Raw genomic sequence first — 19046 nt, 5'->3', positions numbered from 1 at the left:
TCTGTTCTTTCACTACAGATAAAAAAAAAAAAAAAAAAAACCAAACACAAACAAATCCTAACACCATGATATCCAGCCTATAAACCTTTGAGCCTGAACATCTTTCACACATACCTGCTCTGTCTAGTGCTAAATCCCCAGGCAGAGGCAGTAAATGAACTGCAGCTCACATGAACTGTTCAGGCAGGTCACTCACTGCTGCACTTGACAAGTGCCTTCCTTATCAACCATGTAACCACCATTTAAATGAGGCCTATACCCAAATATCACAGAAAATAGTCTGATCAAGTGCAGAAGTGGAGCTGTTTCTGTACCAGAGTGAACCAGAAACTACAGCACTAGAATTCCTCCATCAGAGATTATGTTGCTTGCCTTCCAGAAATTATTTTTTAAAGCATTTCAGCATCAAGTGATTGTTAAATGACACTGTAAACACCTCAATTAGCACTGCAGATTTTGACTGATACTTTGTTCCCCATGACACAGAAACTTAGATGAGTCACACCAGAGTGTGAAATGCTAATATAGTTTTATTTTTAAATATAGCCCAAATTCCTGCTAGTATAACACCTGCAGTTTATAATACTATATAATTCTGTATAATACTGCAGTTCTTCCTGTAAGAATATACTCTTTCCCTTGGAATCTGCTACATGACAGTGACATAAAAATATGTCTTTATGTTACTCATTAAGAATGGGGTGAGGAGGTACTATAATCCCATCTCTCCACAATGAAATCATACATACTATGAAAACATTGAAGATCTATGTAAAAGGCCAATGTAACAATGTTGGGTTTATAAATGTTTAACACGTTTATCTGTCTTAGATTTGTACATGAGATTGTGAAAGATTGTGAAAACAATGGTTCTTAAAAGGTGCATTTAGCCTACTGAAACAGCAAATGAGCCATAAAGTTTTTATCTGGGTGGGAACATCCAAAGAAACAGTAAAGGAGCAGACTTTACTGCCTTCCTTTACGATATACCAGCTTAGAAAAATAGTGGAGATGTGACAGCTCGGGGAACAATAGGGAGCAAGGTTAAGAATAGTTTGGTATGGTTGGTTAGGCATGGCTTATGTCAAACCCATTTCAGTTGTTGGAAACGTCTAAGCCAGTCCTGACACAGATATTAAAAAATGTGTAGGAGGTTTAGGAAACAACACCTAGAAGTCCTTTCTTTCTGTGTCTCAGGAAGAGACACTGTGTTCTGAGAGACCTTATGCTTTGACAGAGTAGAATATAACGGAATAGTTACCAGTAAAGACTTCAGCCTGGAGACACTCTAAATGTAACACATGGGAGGATTACCCTTTGTTATCTAAAAATGTCTTCAGATAGATATGTCTTGAATGTGAGAATGATACAGAACTAAGAATGGCAATTGGTTTGTCACTTCATTAAGCTGAAAAATTACTTTATTCTGATACTCCTGAAGTGTATTACCTTCTCAGGAAAACTGTCCTCATCTAAACTATGAACTTAGAAGGCCACAGGTGGACACTGTCTTATTGATCCATCTGTACCAAATCACAAGAGCTTACTGCCTTTAATTTTTTACCCCCATCAGAAGTTCCCTACCTTGCTGCCTCAAGCAAAATGCTGTTGAAGTGACAGTTCAGCCACTGTAAGTAGTTTCAGGTAAAAAAGAAATCAGCCTGAGGCTTGTTCTGCCTGAAGGATGATGTCAGGGTGCACTCCTACAAATCAGTCAGTAGAAAGGAGCACTTCTATCAACCAAGGAGTAACGAGCCCCAAAGACTGTTACCTCTCATCACAAGATCACCTCTGCCAAAGGCTAAGAATGGGCACTGTGATCTGCAGCCTCACCAGCTTCCCAGCTTTAATTGTCCTCTGCAGACTTCAGATTTTCATTCAGCCATGTATGGTACAGCCTTAAGAGGAAATTCAGGCTTTTGTAGACGAATTGTAACAGTGGCTGCATACAACACTGTGCAGGTGACACAAAAAAACCCTGCAAACTTCTTAATTAATCAGGACAGGACCAATAGAGCAGTAACTGAAGCTCAGTACTTTTCTGCAGGGACCTTGGCAACAACTGTCTTCATTCCATGTTCTGGTTAGATGTCTAACTGATGCTTACTCTTGTTCCTAACTCTGCTTTAAAACCTTGTTCAGATCTGCCTATATCACATGTTGATCAATACAGCTTTTTAAAACTTCCCAGCGACATCTGCAATTCTAACGCAATAGTCAACGAACAGGGACCAAGATAAGACAAGAAGTTCTGCAAGAATTTTGTAGGAAAAACAGAGACCGAAGAGTAATATATTGTAGGCAGTCATGAGTAGTAAAAACAAGGAAATTCTGCTTTTATCATAATATGTACAGAAAAAGAATGCTTTTCATAAGAAAGAAAAACCTTACTTTCTTAGTTGCTTACTCAAACTACCTGACATACAGCAGAATGTATTTTGATTTAGGATTTCAGCAGCACTCAGTCTTAATTTTGAAATTCCAAGTTAATTTTCATTTGCTGTAATGAATTCTTGAACAGATTAGACACTTGTTGAAGGTACTTCTGTGCTCTTGTTTATTTTTTCCTGTCTCTAAACTGTTATTGAACCCGATGATAAATTTTTAAACTGTCTCCTAATTTATGATGAAAAGAACTTGTAAAGCTTAATTTATTGAGTAACTTTCATTCAAAGAAAGCTTCAATTATTTCGTATCATCTAGGATTCCTAACAGTCCAAGAACCTCAGTTTTGTACATTTTACAAGGGGTCAGTTGGAGCCCCATGAGACAAAATAATCTGCCAGAAGGCCCTACAGCAAGCTGTCAGAGCTAAGAAAGAATCTAAGCCTCCTGATTTATCAGATCTGGGTTTAGGATTTTTCCAAGCCTCATTAGCCATGACTGTTGGACTTTTCACCCTCTCCTACACGGCAGGGCATGTCTGCTTCTTAATGCCACCTAGACAAACAATGATCTTGTGCTTGACACAGGTCTGAGACATCCCTGATCCTTTTGATCTCTCCTCCCTTCTTGTGACATAACATTTGGCTTTTGGTCTTCTACAACAAATCAGAGATTTGTTAGAGAGTGCTACAAAGGAGTACTTGCTAGGCTTTGCAGGCCCCTACAGGCATTGTGCATGAAATTCAGGCATTTCCTAAATTTGGTACCTGTTGCACATTTTTCCACTATTTCAGGGAATACCCCAGTTAAGGTGCTTTTCCGATTTAATGTTTCTGTAAATTTTACTCCCATAATCCCTAGACAAAGCTCCTACTCCAAGATCTTCATTCATGAAGGCATTTTGTTAAGTCCCTCACACATACACACACTCCCCCTTAGTACATTCTTTACATTATATTTTTGATTCCCACTTGCTTCTATGTGATTTGAGTTTGCTTTACAGGAAAACCATTTATTTGAGTCTGTCCTGAACTGGGTGGAAAATATAAAATTTTATAAAATAAGTACCTTTTTTTACATTATGTAGAGCTTTTTATATCCTGTTTTGCCCATGAAATGAGCCAATGCAACTTGCAAAATGTACAATGAGTTAGTAAGGGTAGGAAATATAAGACAAAGATGCTATGCTCGAAAGCATATGCCATTCCTTCTCACACATTTTTAATTCTGGATTTGGATTTCTTTCCAAATGATCAGGCATTGCCATCTACTACAGTTGTTCTAAGACTTTGATTGGTATTGCCTGTTCACTTCACTGTGATTAGTACACCTTTTTTCTCTGCTATAAATAAACTACATTATCATCAGTATTGTGAAAGACTGCTCAGCAATAATCACTATTTCAAATCACATTAACTTTTTCATTTCTTATTGAAATGCATGCAAACAAATGCAGACTTTCAAAACACTATTTTTGAGATGGTCTATAATTCAAACTCTTCTTCGAATAATCCTTCTTGACCTTTTCAAGTCTCTTCTGTCATTTTTATAAGAAATAAAACTGCTTCTGTGTGGGAAGCAGACCTTTCTAACCACCATCCAAAGCAGTGAAGGTGTGCAATAGGCAGCCTGTGTTTCCAAATTATTAACATTTTTCATTCTTTGCCCTTTGTAATTAATTTCTACTGCCATCTTATTTCCCTTTGGTTCTGGGTTTATCATACTTTCATTATCATATTCTGATTTAAATTATTCGTACAAAAATTTTCCCTAAATTTTAGCAACTCAGCACACAGATACAGTTATTGATATAGTCTAGATAACATAACTGTAGTTAAAACTGGTAATACTTTATTTTAATATTGACGACGACATATCATGTTGCTGCTCTTCCCATAGTTTGTGGCTGCAGCATTTCATTGTGAATTCACACAGATACACTAAGCTAGAAAGGCAAGAGAACTCAGTCTTAATTTTGAAAGCATTTATGACAGGTACTTCTTCCCTAAAATTATAAATCACTGCAGGCAAAGCAAAGTGGCCATGAAGCCTAACAGGAATAAGTGTATTGACCTGCAATTCTGCAACAGATTACTAGTAATATTGACAACTGTTATTTGCATTATATGTAGGGATTTAATGTGTAGTTTCAATAAATAAAAGCAGCTTAAAAGAAAGCGAGAGGAAAACTTTTTACCAGAGCTAGTAGTGACATGAGACAGGGCAGTGCTCCTTATGAGCGTGGTAAGACAGAGAAGTCGTGAATGTCCCATCCTTGGAAGTGACCCAGGGCTTTGAGCAACCTGGTCTGGAGGGAAGTATCAGTATCAGTATTGCTGCCGACAGCAGGGGGAGTTGGAACTCAATGATATTGAAGGTCCCTTCCCACCCCAACAGTCTGTGATTGCTGCCACAGTGCATCATCAGGCTAGACTCATCGTTCAGCAAGTGTACAAGCAATCAAATCAGAGTAAGGATTTGGAAGTAGGCTAACTCTAAGCCTGTTTCAGAAGGCCTTCTAAGATTTCAGCTGGAAACAAGCAGTGGTCCGCTGAATTAAATTTAGGTCAGGATCCGAGCAAGGGTAAAAAATTGATCAAGAAAAAACCCACTCAGACCCAGAGGAGACTGTAGGGTTGCGCAGTGCAATACAATCTCTACTGTTCCAGACTCTTTCTCCTTTGGGTAGGTGAAGGGCACTGTGCTTTTGGCTACAATTAGGTCATGGTGCTTGTCTACAAGCTGGTATAGGCTTTACAGAAGCTGTAGCACCTAGCCTTAAGAAGGACTCGTGCATAGTCTTTCCATCTCTCTGTGGAACGTGACTCACTCTGATCAATCCAAGCTTTGCCCATTATAATAAAATTCCCATAACCTGACTCCGCTGTTCATCTCTCCGTTTCCAACCCGGTTACCCGCCATCGCACAGCTGTGCCGGCAGGCTGGGGGGCTGCGGCCAGGGGCAGCTCATGGCCCCGGCGGCTCCGCGCCTCCCCGGCGGCCCAGGGCCCGGCCCAGGCCGGCGGGCGGAGTCTGCTCCCGCCGCTGCCGCCTCCCGGCGCCCCCCGCCGGGCCTTCCGCCCGCGCCGGGCGGGATGCGGGGCGCTCGCAGGCGGCTCTGCTCCGCCCTGATCGTCGCGTACGGCCTCTTCTCCCTCTACGCGGCCTACACCGTGTTCCTGCGCCCGCGCCGCCCGGCCGCCCCCCGCTCGCACCGGGACCACCACGGCCCGCGAGGTGAGTGCGGCGGCGGGGCCGCTTCGAGCCGCCCTGCCCGGCCTGGCCGCGGCCGGTGCGTCCGGGGCGGCGGGTTTGGAGCGGAGCCGGCCCGGTGGGTTTGGAGCGGGGTCGGCCCTGCGGGCGGGGCCTGGCGGCGGCCTCCGAGGGAGGAGAGCGGGGCCGGCGCCTCCCCGCTCCCCGCCGGGCCTGCGCTGGCTGCGGCGGGCTCCGCTGGGCCTCGGCGGGAACCGCGCGGCACGGCGGGGCAGGAGGAGGCGGCGGTGGCGGTGCTTGTGGTTCTGCTTGTTGTGGTGGTGGTGCTGGCAATGGTGATGTGCACGACCCTGTGCGCATCTGTCAGGTGCTGCGTGAAATTACGAGTTTGAGAAAATTAATCAGTTTTCCTACAGTTGTGAATTTGATCTTCTTTTTTATTTTTTTTTTTTAATTTTAATGTAAATCACGCTTTTAGGTTTCACAGATCATGTTGCCTTGGGAAATGAAGAGTGGAATCCGTGGGATGTGGATGAGAAAAATGAGCTGGCTGCTTCTCAGCAGAGATATGAAGCTAATCTTAAAATGATAAAATATGTGAGGTCTCACCTAGAACAGACCAGTCTTAGAGTACAGATTTGGGGCAAAGCAGCAATTGGTAAGCAGATGTAGTCAATCTTTACTGGTTATTTAACCTTTCTGGTATAGCACTTTTCTGGGTTTCCTGATGATTAAAATTTATGTATATGATTCCACAGTATGTATATCTGAACATGGGAAGTATTAGGGAGATGCTAGCTGTTACTCAAACTCATGGCAGCATAAGAGTAGTTGAACTCCCTTTGTATCAGTTCCTTTCAAGGCTCTTCTTCTGCATCTGTCAAGGAAAATATCTCAAATGGCAAACAAATGCACTTACTTTTTTAATCCAGTCTGGTTTACAGTATGACACAAGGAGAGACCTCTTACTTGCCTAAGCAGATTATTTATTTTTGTCACATTTACACTTTGTGAAATAAAGCATCACACCGTGGGAAATAAAGTGTTTTCTGTAGTGCAGTGTACTGTAGTACTACTACCACTGATGAACTTGGAAATTCTTCTTTTGTGGAAGATACTGAGTTTCCCCTCTACACAAACTGGGAACCAAGGTCTTCTCAACCTCTAACTACTGCTGAAGATGTATCACCGTTCTTAGCTTAGGTTTTTTTGGAAATGCCAGGCTTACACTCAAACTTTCACGTAGCATTGTAGAATACATAGGTATATTGCCTGGTATATTACCATCATAAAAATTGGTGCATTTCACAAAAGCTTAAGGGAAGTATGCTTGTGCTTAAAATGCCAATTAATATTTGCTCATTTTTAGTGGTATGTGTGCTGGAAAGAGTTGCTAACAGAAGCAGTAGTGTATATCTTCATCTGCTGATATTTTGTCAGCTAAAGAATCTTTTTAAATGCCAATATGGGAAAAATTAATCTTGACTAATTCTAAGTCATATTGTGCAAGAAGCTCTGACATTTATTTCCCAAGTTTTTATCTTGTGATGCTTTATTTTTTAGGAGCGTAGAGTAGGCAAGATCTGTACATTCAAATTCTCCATCATGTCTTCATTTATGTAGGTCTTTACCTTTGGCAACACATTTTTGGAGGGCACCTTGAGCCAGCTGATGTGATTGCACAGTGGAGAGAAGGAAGCCAAAATGCAGGAAAAACATACTTCAGGTATTGTTCATGATGTTGATTTCAATTGTGCAAACTTTAGTAAATAATGCATTGGAAAGGTAAACTGAATGATGCACTGCTCAGGCATTATTTTGGCTGTCTCAAAGTTGTGGTTATTTTAATACAGTTGCAAGTACTTTAATTTTGTAATGTTTTGATAATTACGTAATATGCACATGGCTTCTCATTCAAAATTATAATTTATACACAAAAGCACATACTTGATAAATCTAACTAATTCTAGACCAAACATGTCACTGTTAAAAAATAGAAAACTAGGGAGCAATTTAATCTAGTTTATGATGGTTTGTGTTATTAAAAATATATGTAAAAACTTGCCAATTCTGAGAGAAAGAGCAGCCAAGAGACCTCGGTGGCAGGGTGAGGATACAACCCTGAGAACAGTGTAAAGAGCTGGGGTCTGGGGGCTCATAGCTGGTGAGATCAAGCATGCACGTGTGAGGCAGGAAGACGTCTCCTGCTCTTTAGTTTCTGCTGTATTCAGGGGAAAGGGACTTGGTTCATTCATTCATAAATAGGAATGTGTCAAAACCATGATTTTTTTATAACAAAGGCTACCTGTGAGACCTAGCCTGTGGTTAGCTACTTGATTTGCAAACCAAAATTTTGTATGGAAAGGAATATTACACGTAAAGCACTGTTTGCTTTAACAGTGGTGTTTGATCTGTGATCGTGTATGGTTTAAGACTGTTGTCAAATGTTTTACATTATTCAGGGAATGATACAGAGCTTTTCTCTGAGTCCCTATTTAATACCATTTTAATGCTTTCTGTGAAGATACATTGTCTCTTTGGCCACTTAGCCAGTCTGCAGAAGTAGGTCTCCTGCAGCATTTAGTCACTTGCACCAGGACCTGCCTGTTAAAAAAGTTTTCTTTTAATATATAAATTACACAGTTAAGTGAGCTTAACTTCTGAAACGTGTTGCTTCAGGAGGCCATTTTTTCCTTGCACAAGATACAGTTCTAGCTGAAATATTTGAAGGTAGTGTTTGAAGTACGCATGTGATTGTGAATTGAAAAGAGGTTTTAAGTGATCAAAAAACTTTTAAAAATAATTTTGAACTGTTTATGAAAGTATCTAACAGTGAACATGGTACAGGCCATAGAGTCTTTCCAGAAGAAATAGATGAATTGATGTATTCTTTAACAGAAAAAGCTATGTTCCTTGTCTGCAAATAAAAGATGATCCTGATTTAGAGACTCAACTATGAACGATGCTTCTGCATCTTTGTAGTCTCCTTGACAGAGCAATAGAGTTTTCAATTCTCAAATATAGAGAAAGGATACAGTCCTTCCTTTGAATATTGGACCAGTGCCTACAGTGTAGTTTTAGTGGCAAAAGGCTTTGTTGTTTCCAGAGTTAAAATCTTAGAAGCTATAGAAATCCATGATACTGTGGCATGATAGGTTATTTTCCTGATATTGACATAAGAATTTCTTTAGGCTCTTGCTTTCCACATTTATAACATGAAAATAATTTGCTGTACTTAATGAGTCTGTCACTTGACTGATTGTGGTTATTTTCTCTCTAGTGTGCCTGTTTCAAATGATTAATAACTTCACATGTCTCCTTACGGTATGCATCTCTCAAAGAAAGACTTCTATGCCTGCATTTAAATATCTTCTTGTTATGTCTAGATGTGCCAGAGATAATGGAGTCCCTATTCTAATTTCAACTTGGCTGCTAGGTCCTATAAAAATACAAAGCTTGAGTTTAGTACCAACATAACAAAGGTTAACTTTTGACAGGCTAGTATAAACTTGTGCAAAGTATAGAAAATTTGCAATATAACTGTTATTTTAACAACTAGGCTTCTGAAATAGCTACTTTTTACTCTATTTGGAAATACTAGTTCATGTTGTGGAGAAGAATTATGTGATTTTGGCTTCTCACTGGTTATTTTCTAGAATTGTTTACTGCCTGGCTGAGGTAAATTATCTTTTGATTGCTAGATGAGGCTAGAGGGAACTAGCTGAGGTGACATATTTGGAGAATATGTGCTGTTCTGCAGTTCTCTGTGGTAAGTCTCATGATTGTTAAAAAGTAGATGTCTGGTGAATGTTTTTAAAGAATAACAAATCTAAAGACACAAAAATGCCAAAATACCACTTGAACACAGTTACATGAATAAGCCCATTCTGTATATTTATGATGATGAATACACGTAATACAGATTTTGATGGGTACATATTTCCATCAAAGAAGTTGCCTAAAAAAATACATGAAGTATCAGCTTCTCCTTAAAATGCAGTGATGCTTATTTAAAAACAGGAGTGGTGAAGGAACTTCATCGCTGTGGATTTTAGTAGCCTCTTGGCACATTCATACAAAAAGCAAGAGACCAGGATTTAACGCTTTCTTTGGCTTGAAGCAATTCACACTCTTCACTCCTGTCATCTAAGAAGATGTTGTAGAGCACAGAGTGCCAAACTTCTTACCTCTTATTTGGCAAGAGCTTTCCTAAATTTCTATTTCCCCCAAGTCACACCCTCTCTATTTGATAAACATTCAGTGCTGCCTTGCCTCAGTCAACTAGGAGAGGTTTCTGTCTATCAGAGGATTCCACCTGGTATAGCTTCTGGCAATTTAGTTTTAATAAAACCCTGTAGTGAAGCTTTTTGAAAGTCCAAAACCACTGTGCCCACTGGATCCTCTTTATCTGTGTTCTTATTGACATGCTTCATCAGATTAATGAAACAGGATTAACTCATTCACAGCAGTGCTTATCTGTATATTTGATCTGTGATCTTACCTATTGATAAGATTCAGTGATCTTACTGTTTATTACAGATTCTTCCAGAGAGGGAGTTAATACTGACTGTTCTCCAGAGTCCCCTCAAGTTGTTTTTGTAGATGGGAGTCACTTGTGGTTTGGACTGCTAATTTCCAAGTTCTTTTCTTGATTTTCTCATTTTTATGTAATTACTTTTTTGCATATGGGATATTTCTATGCTGAATGTATTTATTATTATTTCTATTACTGCAAGTGTTAAATTTAATCCTTACTATTAAAGAATGGCTGTCTCAACACCTCCAGAATGGGCACTGTTAGACCCAGTCTAAAACAGCATCTTTTTGTATGACTGTCTGTCACTAGTAAGGAAAACCAAGGACTTTGTAGAAAGCAAATCATGTATTTAGTCCAAAAAAGGTAATCTTCCCATATTATCTTTGCTTTAGCCTTCATGTGACTGAAGGACTGCTCCCTCCATTTAGCAGCTTCTGTAGTGTCTCTTCCATTTCCCAATCCCAGTTGTGTTCTGATTGGGAGTTAATAGCACAGCCCTAGCACGGTGTTTTGATTATTAAAGTATGGATTTATGAGACTTGCACTGTGTTACTTTTTTTCCCCCACTGTAATTTTATGCTGTTCAACTACATATATTGCTACCCACAGGTCATTGCTTCCTGACCTGTACATCTGTTATTGCTGTAAAACTGTTACCCTCAAAGTGCTGTGTCATAGGAAAAACCCTTTTTCCCCAAGTCTCTTTGCAAGGCGATCACGTGTACATATTTAGTCTCTATTTGAGGCATTCCAAAGCTCAAGGTATTCTCTCTTAGGAATCCCTGTGATTCTGTTCTCATTGTCTGTTAAACTTTGGATTTAAGTCTTGATTGTGACTTAATATTTAATGTATGAGAAGTCTTGATTCCAGGTCATGAGTCTTACGAATCTTGGCTCCAAAATACATCACTTCCACCAAGCCAGCAGCATGTCAGCTTAACTCAGGTTTAAATACACTTGTCTAAGGTCAGTCTGCCTCAGATAACTTCACTGGAGTAGTCTTTACAGTTTTTGTTGTGAGAGCTTTTTTCCTCAGTAAGTATATTTGAACTGAAACTAGCTGTCAGTCTCAGCACTTCATGAGTTAAAACTCATGCTCACTCTAAATCAAGTTTTGCTGGTAGCTGAAAAACTAGTAATGCAGCAGATCTAGAAAATTATCACTTAACTGACTTTTATTTTTAAACAATGCTGTTTTCCCCCTCCACTTTTTCCCAAGCTGTGTAACTGCTACTTCTTTGCATTCGGTCAATAATCTGTTAAGACACCAGGTAACTAGAGCAGGGGCTGGCAAATACTGGTTTGTTTCATTGAAGTTCATAAATGGCTTTTGTCACATACTTGCAAATGATTAAAGAGTTGGTAGTTTTGCTACATGACTGAAATTCTTCTGTTAAATACATTGTTGAAGATCTAGAAAACGTTTTATAACTAAAATGTTCATGCTTACTACCTTGTATCAGAGCCTCAAGTTTGACCTGGGGCATACAGCCAACCTAAGTTGGATAGATGTTTATTGTGTTATCAATTCTACACAGAAGAAACTTAACCAAAATACTGAGAAAAGTAATATGCAAGACTAGCTAACTGTCACTCTTAATGATACCAGATTGTGTGTAGTCTTCAGTTTTTTGGGAGGGCCTCTCTCTTGTTCTAATACAGCAGTCATTGGTTATCACTGGAATTAAGAAAATATGAACATCAAGGTGCACCCTTTTTTGAAAGGTGGTTGATTTACACACATTTTGAGGTTTGAGTATTGTACTAGTTCTGGTTTATTGACAAAATACCTTATTCTAGTCAATCACCTTTTACCTGAATAAAAATGAAAGCAGCTTTACTCTGTGCTAAGCAGTACATACTAACAGCAGAAGTAGTTGTAGTTGCACATTAATTTTGCAGTATATTGCATTTACTTTATTGAAGAAAATATCATCTCTGGAGTGCAGTGTAGTAAGACTAGCTAGAGGACTAAGGCCAATAATTAATCTTACAAAGTCTTACTTTGTTTGATGTTGTATTTTGGCTTTCTCAGCTTCCTGACTGGCCCCTCAGTAGTTCCCGGCTATTTCTCGGTGGAGGCGGAGCACGTGGTGCTGGTGCTGAACGGGAGGGAGCCGGCGAAGATGGCCTACGCCACGCAGTGGCTGCACTACGCACAGACGCTGATGGAGACCCGCAAAATCCAGCACGTGGCCGTGGTGCTGCTCGGGAACGAGCAGTGCAACAACGCCTGGATTCAGCCATACCTGAAACGAAACGGGGGATTTGTCAATCTGCTCTTTGTTACCTATGACTACGCGTTCGTAAATGAAGAAGATATTTTCCAGTGGCCTTTAGGAGTAGCTACGTAAGTGCTATAGACAGAAGTTGCAATTGATTCATTAATTGTTGTGCATGAGGTATGGAAAATATGACTCAGTGCTTTTGCCCAAAACAATTTTAATAAATAAATTGCAGAACATGATCCTATCAGTCATTTTCTAACTCAGGCATTGGAGTCTTTGAAAGTTGCATTTAGCAATAAAAATTATAACAGGAAAAGGGTACTGGTGTTTAGGAAACTTTAGGAAAATGAACCTGTGTCTCCTGAGATTTTCTGTTTATTCTTTCTTCAGTAGATTTGCTCTTAAGATTATCATGACTGCTTATGTAATACATACCAGTGATATGGAGATTCAAAGGATAATTATGTAATAAAGTTGCAGGTACTATTTGTTCAGAAAAGCAAAGTACTTTTTTTAACCTCCGTTATGGCTCAAAAGGCTTCCCATTTGGAGTTGTTATACTCCAGTAACACAGTAGTGTAAACTTGCTTACCTGCTTCTTTAAAAAAAAACATTTTTGTTATACTTAAGTGCTCAAACTATTTATGTGGAGTAAATAAAGTTTTGGTTCAGCTACATGCATTTTTACTTCTTATTAACAGAGTTGATAGTGGTTTAGTGACTTACCAGGGTAATAGAAGCTGAAAGGAATATGGGATTATTTTCATACCTTGTGTTGAATTTGAATTCAATATCCTATATTGATCTAGTTTGCTCAACAAGCTGGAAAACTGTATAGAGCTTTTTATATACAGCTTGAACTTGTTCACAGTGTCTCTGACATATGCTAAATTTGGATTATTGATGATGTCAAAGAATTGATGGTATTGGAAGTTCCTAAGTGGAAAGAAGTTGAGTTTTGAGATGCAGAGATTAAGGTGACAGTGAAGAGAAAGCAACAACACTTAGAACAACAAACGAGGGTGCAAAGCTGGGTGAAGGAAGATAAATTTGGTATCAAAATGGGATTTCCAGACCTTGCATACAATGGCTGTAAAAAACAGGTTAAAGGCATGAAAATTTGCTGGCTTTTCCAAGTAAAGAGGGAAAATGAAGATGTGGAATGATGCAAAAATATTTGTCATGAAGGAACAAATGCTTATTAGAAACTAAGTGAATTGACATTCATCATGCAGGAGAAGAATGAGAATAGGACAGGATGCAATAATGATGTGCATTATTGTCCATCAAGTAATGCACAATAAGCTATTTAGTAGCCAAAAGATTTGATTATTGAGTTCACTCAGATCAAAGTGAGATTTTCCTTTGAGAGGTTACCAGTGGTATTTTCAGTAGAGGAGCATATCCAGAGATTAAGGTAGGTGAGACTTGCATGCCATAGTTACTGTTAAACTGGCCATTTCAGTCAAAACTTATGGTTGCATCAAGAACAGCTTCTTTGGAAAAGCATGTTGGTCAAGGACATTCTGTAATCTGCACATTTAATATTTCTGGTGTTGAAAGAAGATGTAAGTATTCTGGAAACTTTGTGAAGGTCCTGATGGGGGTAAAGGGAGTAAAGACATACTTTTAGGACAGGCTGTGACTTGGTTTACTTCTGAGTCTGTCTGTAGAGATGGATTGGCAATAAGCAGGTGGTTTTAGTCATAATATATGATGCACTGAAAATGAAATGCTGAAAAATGTTTTCCTTTGATAGGGTTGTCTAACTTACACATTTTTTTTACAGCTACAGAAATTTTCCAGTTGTGGAACCCAGCTGGTCAATGCTACATGATCCAAGATCATATGTATGTAATTTCTTAGGAACAGTTTATAAGAATTCTTCTAGAGAAACCCTCATTGAAATTCTGAAACAGGACGGGCTTGACAAACTTTGCTGGATTGCAGCCAGAGAACAGTAAGACTTTAATTTACTTCATGAAAATATTGAGTTTTTTGCCTGGTTCATTATTACCAATCTTTTCTTGAGTGTTAAAAAATAATACAAATAAAGGTAATTAGTCATTAAGTCAGGGAATAGTGCAGAGACTTCATTTAAGTCAACATAACAGCATTTCTGTTATATTTTACATAAGGCATATTTTTAAATCTAGTTTAGAAAAGTCTCCTCTGTATATAACCTATATAACCATCAAAGACCATCTGCTTTTTTCTTACAAATATTTGATTATGAGAAGAAACATATTATCTTGTATTTTGTGGAGTTTCATGTCTTTAGTCAAAGAAAAAAGACAGCCATATTTTGTTGAGTTCCACATGAGAGTGGATTTAATCCGTACAGCACAGTTATTTTTTGACTAACAAGAGTAGGGTTCTGATGGTATTTCTTAACTTTGAAAAGCAACACCTATAAAATGTTGGATAGCAGGCGGAGTGGTGCTTAGGTAGACCTTAGCTGCCCTGATGAAGAGTCTCAGGAGATGGATTGTATCTGTGATGTAAACTCTTATCTCCCAGACATCTTGAGGCACTTCAAGTACATGAATTCAGGTTAAACCAATTGCTCTGCTTCCTAGGTTTTGAAGAGCAAACCTCTTTTGAGGCCAAAAAAAAGTCATTAAAAAGCCCATTGAGCGTCTCCCTTTTTGTCTGTTTCTAAACTATGCTGTGAAGTAAATTGACATATGCATCATCCAAATAATGCAGAAGATTTGGAGTGGCATTTCAATTTGTTTCTTACACTTTTAAGTGTTAATAATTTCCAGAAAGGGCCACATATTACAATCTGTTTTTAACAGTGACATTTTCAATAAATTTTTAGAAGATTTTTAAGAGCAATTAAGACTAAAAATAAAAGTTAATTCACTGTGTGTGTAATACAAAATTTTTACACTAATAGCATTTTCAGTTTTATAACTAATAGAAATTAAAGCATATCACTATTTTTTTATTGCAGTGCCTGTGAGGAAGATATTAATTTTCACTCTTTTTCCTTTCCTAGGTGGCAGCCTCAAGAAACAAATGAAAGTTTCAAGAACTATCAAGATGCCTTGCTGCAGAGTGATTTGACATTGTGCCCAGTGGGAATAAATACAGAATGTTACAGAATTTATGAAGCTTGTTCCTATGGATCTCTGCCTGTTATAGAAGATGTAATGACACCGGGTGATTGCGGAAATTCATCAGCCTACCACAGTGCTCCATTGCAATTATTAAAAACCATGGGGGCTCCATTTATCTTTATTAAAAACTGGAAAGAGCTTCCTGCTATTCTAGAGAAAGAAAAAAAAATGAGCTTACAAGAAAAGATTCAAAGGAGAAAAAAGCTTTTAGAATGGTATCGAAACTTCAAAGCATGGATGAGACAAAAATTCATTAATACTTTGGAAAATTCATTTTTGCCCAGTGATAAAGGATAAATTGTCCCGTTTGAAAATCTAGAGTAGATGACAGTTTAATTTCCATTAACCTGAGGCAGCTTTTATTTAAAAGTAACCTCACAGGACAGATGCATTCCTTTTAAAGTCAGTGGAATTGCTCTAAGTTTGGCCAAGAGCTACATTTGGCCCTCCATCTTTAATGACTTTCAGAGAGGTTGTTGACATAATATGATGGTACAAGGATGACAACAGTTTCGTTACTATTTTCACAATTTTTATATTGCTTTGTGACCTGGAAAAAATTTTTAATTGTAATATTTAAAAATTTTAAGGATAATGTCTTTGAGCATGTGAATTTGGTAAAATCCAACCTAAAAAAATCAGTTGTGTTTGAAGAAAAAAGAATGGAGGCTGTATGGTACAGGGTAATTTATTAGGGAAACCAAAAAAGAAAAGTATTATTACAAAATTGCCAGGTTTAGCATATTCTGGTAATATGTTTTGAAAATGTGAACTGTTTACTTGGTTGACATTTCATTTCCAGCAAAGTGACCATAAAGCTAAAGACTGTGGAATAAAAATGTGTATTTCAAGGTAAAAATAGAGAGCTCTTTCTTGAAAATATTTGATAGCAATATATTTCATCTGAAATACCAAAATTACTTTCTTTCATTTGTTTTTAGTCTTGGGCCATACTTTTCTGTGTTTGTGCTCTTTCATTACCTGTAGTTACAGCTGGATGTTCAGAACCCTGAGTCTTAGACACGAGCCTACCTGTAGCTTATCTGATTGCTCAAAATCTGCTGAAACTCATCAACGCCAAAAGATGGCAGAAGTGTAATACTGCATGGTTATGGGACTGTGTGTACCATAAACAGTTTCAATGCTTTTTTGTTAAATGTAGCCAAAGGGATCCATTCCTGTTCTTGTGTGTGTGCAGTTCCCTCCAGTCTGTTCTGCTGAGCAGTAGGACTGCACACACACCGCTGCCATACCAAAGGGCTGTAGGAGCCACTTGTGCCTGACCACAGCATGACACGTGGGGTCATTCTCATGCAGCAATTCACAGGCTGTACAGCTAAGTAGTAGTCATTTGTGTACTGATTCTGCCTAGTTCTGGAGCATGTGTCACACAAGGGCAGTTCTGTGGTAATGTGAATTGTCTGTCTAACATGAACTGCTGTGACTTACCATCCACCCATTTCATCTGAAGTGTCCTGCAGTTGCAGTACAATGCAAACATACTCCATTCAGCTGAGACTGGAAGTACTGCAGTGAGTTGATGAGAACTGCTTACAGGTTGACATTGCTAGACCAAATTCACAACAAATGTCCAGCACACTTAGGATTTGAAGCCCATCAGCAGTACACAGCACTCGAGGGTTAGAGGAAGCTTGAGTATCTGCGGTAACCATAGAAACGTGGAATGCTTTAGGTTGGAAGATCATTAACCCCCCTGCCAGGGCAAGGATGCCTCCCACTATCCCAGGTTGCTCAGAGCACCATCTAGCCTGGCCTTGGAATAATTCCAGGGATGAGGGCATCCATATCTTTTCTGGACAGCCTGTTCCATGTCTCACTACTGTAATAATGTAATCTCTGCTGTATTTTTCCTCTAGTAGAATCTTTATCTCTAAACAAGCTACAAAACTGCAGAACAATCATTTGGAGCAGTGTTTCTCAACTTGTCAGCAAGAGATTCCTTGGCACTCCTGCAGGATTTCAAGAAACTGCAGAAAACAGCTCTCAGAAGTCTTTACCAGTTAGGCTGAGGTTCTTATAAAAGAGGCTGCAGCTCCTAAAAACCTGTAGTGGTATGCAGGTTGAAGTCTGCAAAACAGTTGAGTGTGTAACTTGGCTCATCAGCAAAAGAAAGATGCTGCTATTGATGTGCTCATTTCTAAGTAATGTGTTTTTCCAAACTCACAGCAGTTGTATGTTAAGGGAGGCTAACGCATATACCAAAATTTTAATAGAATTTCACTTTGCAGCTGCTTGCCTGCTTTGGGAGTTCAAAGGGAATTATTTTATCTATTGAACCAATTCTTGACACTTCAAATTCACCTTTTTCCAGCAGGAGCTGGCACCAAGAGTTTTTTCTTGTGTACTATTTCTAGTGCTAATGGAGCAAAACATTTTGAAGTCAAGGAAGGGATTCCTAACACATTAGGCAGGTTGCTAGTGTTTTAATTGTTCTCTCATTCCACTGTCCAACATGTGGAAGAAATTGTCAACTCTGCTGTATTTAGATCCAGAGCTGAGCAAGACCACAAAAAGGACCTTGGTAAAGAAAGGATGAGACTGATGGAGGAAAGACAGTGGGGAATGCAAGAAATCAGAGATATTTTACAGTGGTAGAGAAACTGGTTAAAACAAGGGAAGTGGTTAAGCCACTGGCAAAAAAGATGGCATGCCACATCCATGTAGGAGCAGATAGTATCTTCTGTCTGTGGGAAGATGACGAATCAGTTCAGTTGTTTAATGCTAAGAGGTGAATGCACCCACTGGTTTTGTTCTCAGCCCTCAGGTTTGAGACTGGGATCATGGAACATCACTTTCCAGGCACAGAGCAATGCCTCTTGTAACTGTGCCTGGTGTTTCTTGGAGAGATGCACAGAACTGAGCCTGTCTGGAGTTGGAATGCCAACTGTAGCTCCAAATGTTAGACAGATTGCTAATTATGTGGTGTTTTGCATCACGCTTACATTGGTGTGTGGAGTATATAACTCTACCAGTTTCATTATCAGAAGCATTTCCTGCTGATGAAGACTTTACAAATTAAGCTGAATTGCCTTGTTATAAGAAAAACAGATCCAGCTTCTCCAGACCTTAGTGTAACTCCCTCCTACATTATTCTGAGCCCATTGAGTGGCTGTGAACATATGGCAACGGTTTAGAAAATCAGTTTCCAGAGAGCAGTATGATTCCAAAGAAACGTAACCAGTCTTCTTAACTGTTTGTAATCCTGTAGATAAGGATGTGGCTTGCAAATGACCCATCTGCCATTTGCTTACTATTCTTGGATATTTAAGTTGTGATAGTGTATTTCAGTTGTTAGGTTACCATCTTTCCATGGCTGAAACTTACAAAAGGGGTGATACAACGGAGAGTTTTCTAGAAGCCTTTCTCACAGCAATTACTAAGTCTGAATTAGGATCACTGTGTGCTGGAGCACCAGTTTCTGTCTTGGCTTACTGCCCTCACCAGAACACTTGCAAAGCCACAGAAATTCTGTTTCTTCTTGGCAAATGCTGCATGTTAGTAATAGCCACTAAGAACTGGGCAAACTCAGGAGCAGCT

General features: G+C 39.0%; 1 protein-coding gene across 4 annotated transcripts; it reads left to right on the top strand.

The window, feature by feature from the left end:
• The first annotated feature begins 5396 nt into the window (after nucleotides 1-5396).
• On the top strand, nucleotides 5397-16351 carry RXYLT1 (ribitol xylosyltransferase 1). Of its 4 annotated transcripts, none has more exons than XM_058805459.1 (6): nucleotides 5397-5622; nucleotides 6077-6256; nucleotides 7222-7324; nucleotides 12171-12485; nucleotides 14153-14323; nucleotides 15368-16351. In XM_058805459.1, the coding sequence occupies exons 1-6, from the start codon at nucleotides 5481-5483 to the stop codon at nucleotides 15783-15785; spliced, it is 1329 nt and encodes a 442-aa protein (XP_058661442.1). In that variant the 5' UTR covers nucleotides 5397-5480; the 3' UTR covers nucleotides 15786-16351. The 4 variants fall into 4 exon arrangements, with proteins under 4 accessions (XP_058661442.1, XP_058661443.1, XP_058661444.1 ...); XM_058805460.1 differs by lacking the exon at nucleotides 5397-5622 and adding an exon at nucleotides 5824-5965; XM_058805461.1 differs by lacking the exons at nucleotides 5397-5622; nucleotides 6077-6256 and adding an exon at nucleotides 9255-9367.
• The last annotated feature ends 2695 nt before the right edge of the window (nucleotides 16352-19046 follow it).

Source organism: Ammospiza caudacuta, chromosome 5, assembly GCF_027887145.1.
Source record: "Ammospiza caudacuta isolate bAmmCau1 chromosome 5, bAmmCau1.pri, whole genome shotgun sequence".
Lineage (NCBI taxonomy): Eukaryota > Metazoa > Chordata > Aves > Passeriformes > Passerellidae > Ammospiza > Ammospiza caudacuta.
The sequence above is the reverse complement of the archived record's forward strand: the minus strand, read 5'-3'. Positions and strand labels throughout refer to the sequence as shown.

What these genes read in the sequence shown, in the direction of transcription:
- RXYLT1 (XM_058805459.1), top strand. Translation starts at nt 5,481, where the DNA reads ATGCGGGGCGCTCGCAGGCGGCTCTGCTCCGCCCTGATCGTCGCGTAC. An exon ending in GGACCACCACGGCCCGCGAG is followed by an intron (nt 5,623 to 6,076) that starts GTGAGTGCGGCG and finishes TCACGCTTTTAG; the next exon opens with GTTTCACAGATCATGTTGCC. An exon ending in TGGCCTTTAGGAGTAGCTAC is followed by an intron (nt 12,486 to 14,152) that starts GTAAGTGCTATA and finishes TTTTTTTTACAG; the next exon opens with CTACAGAAATTTTCCAGTTG.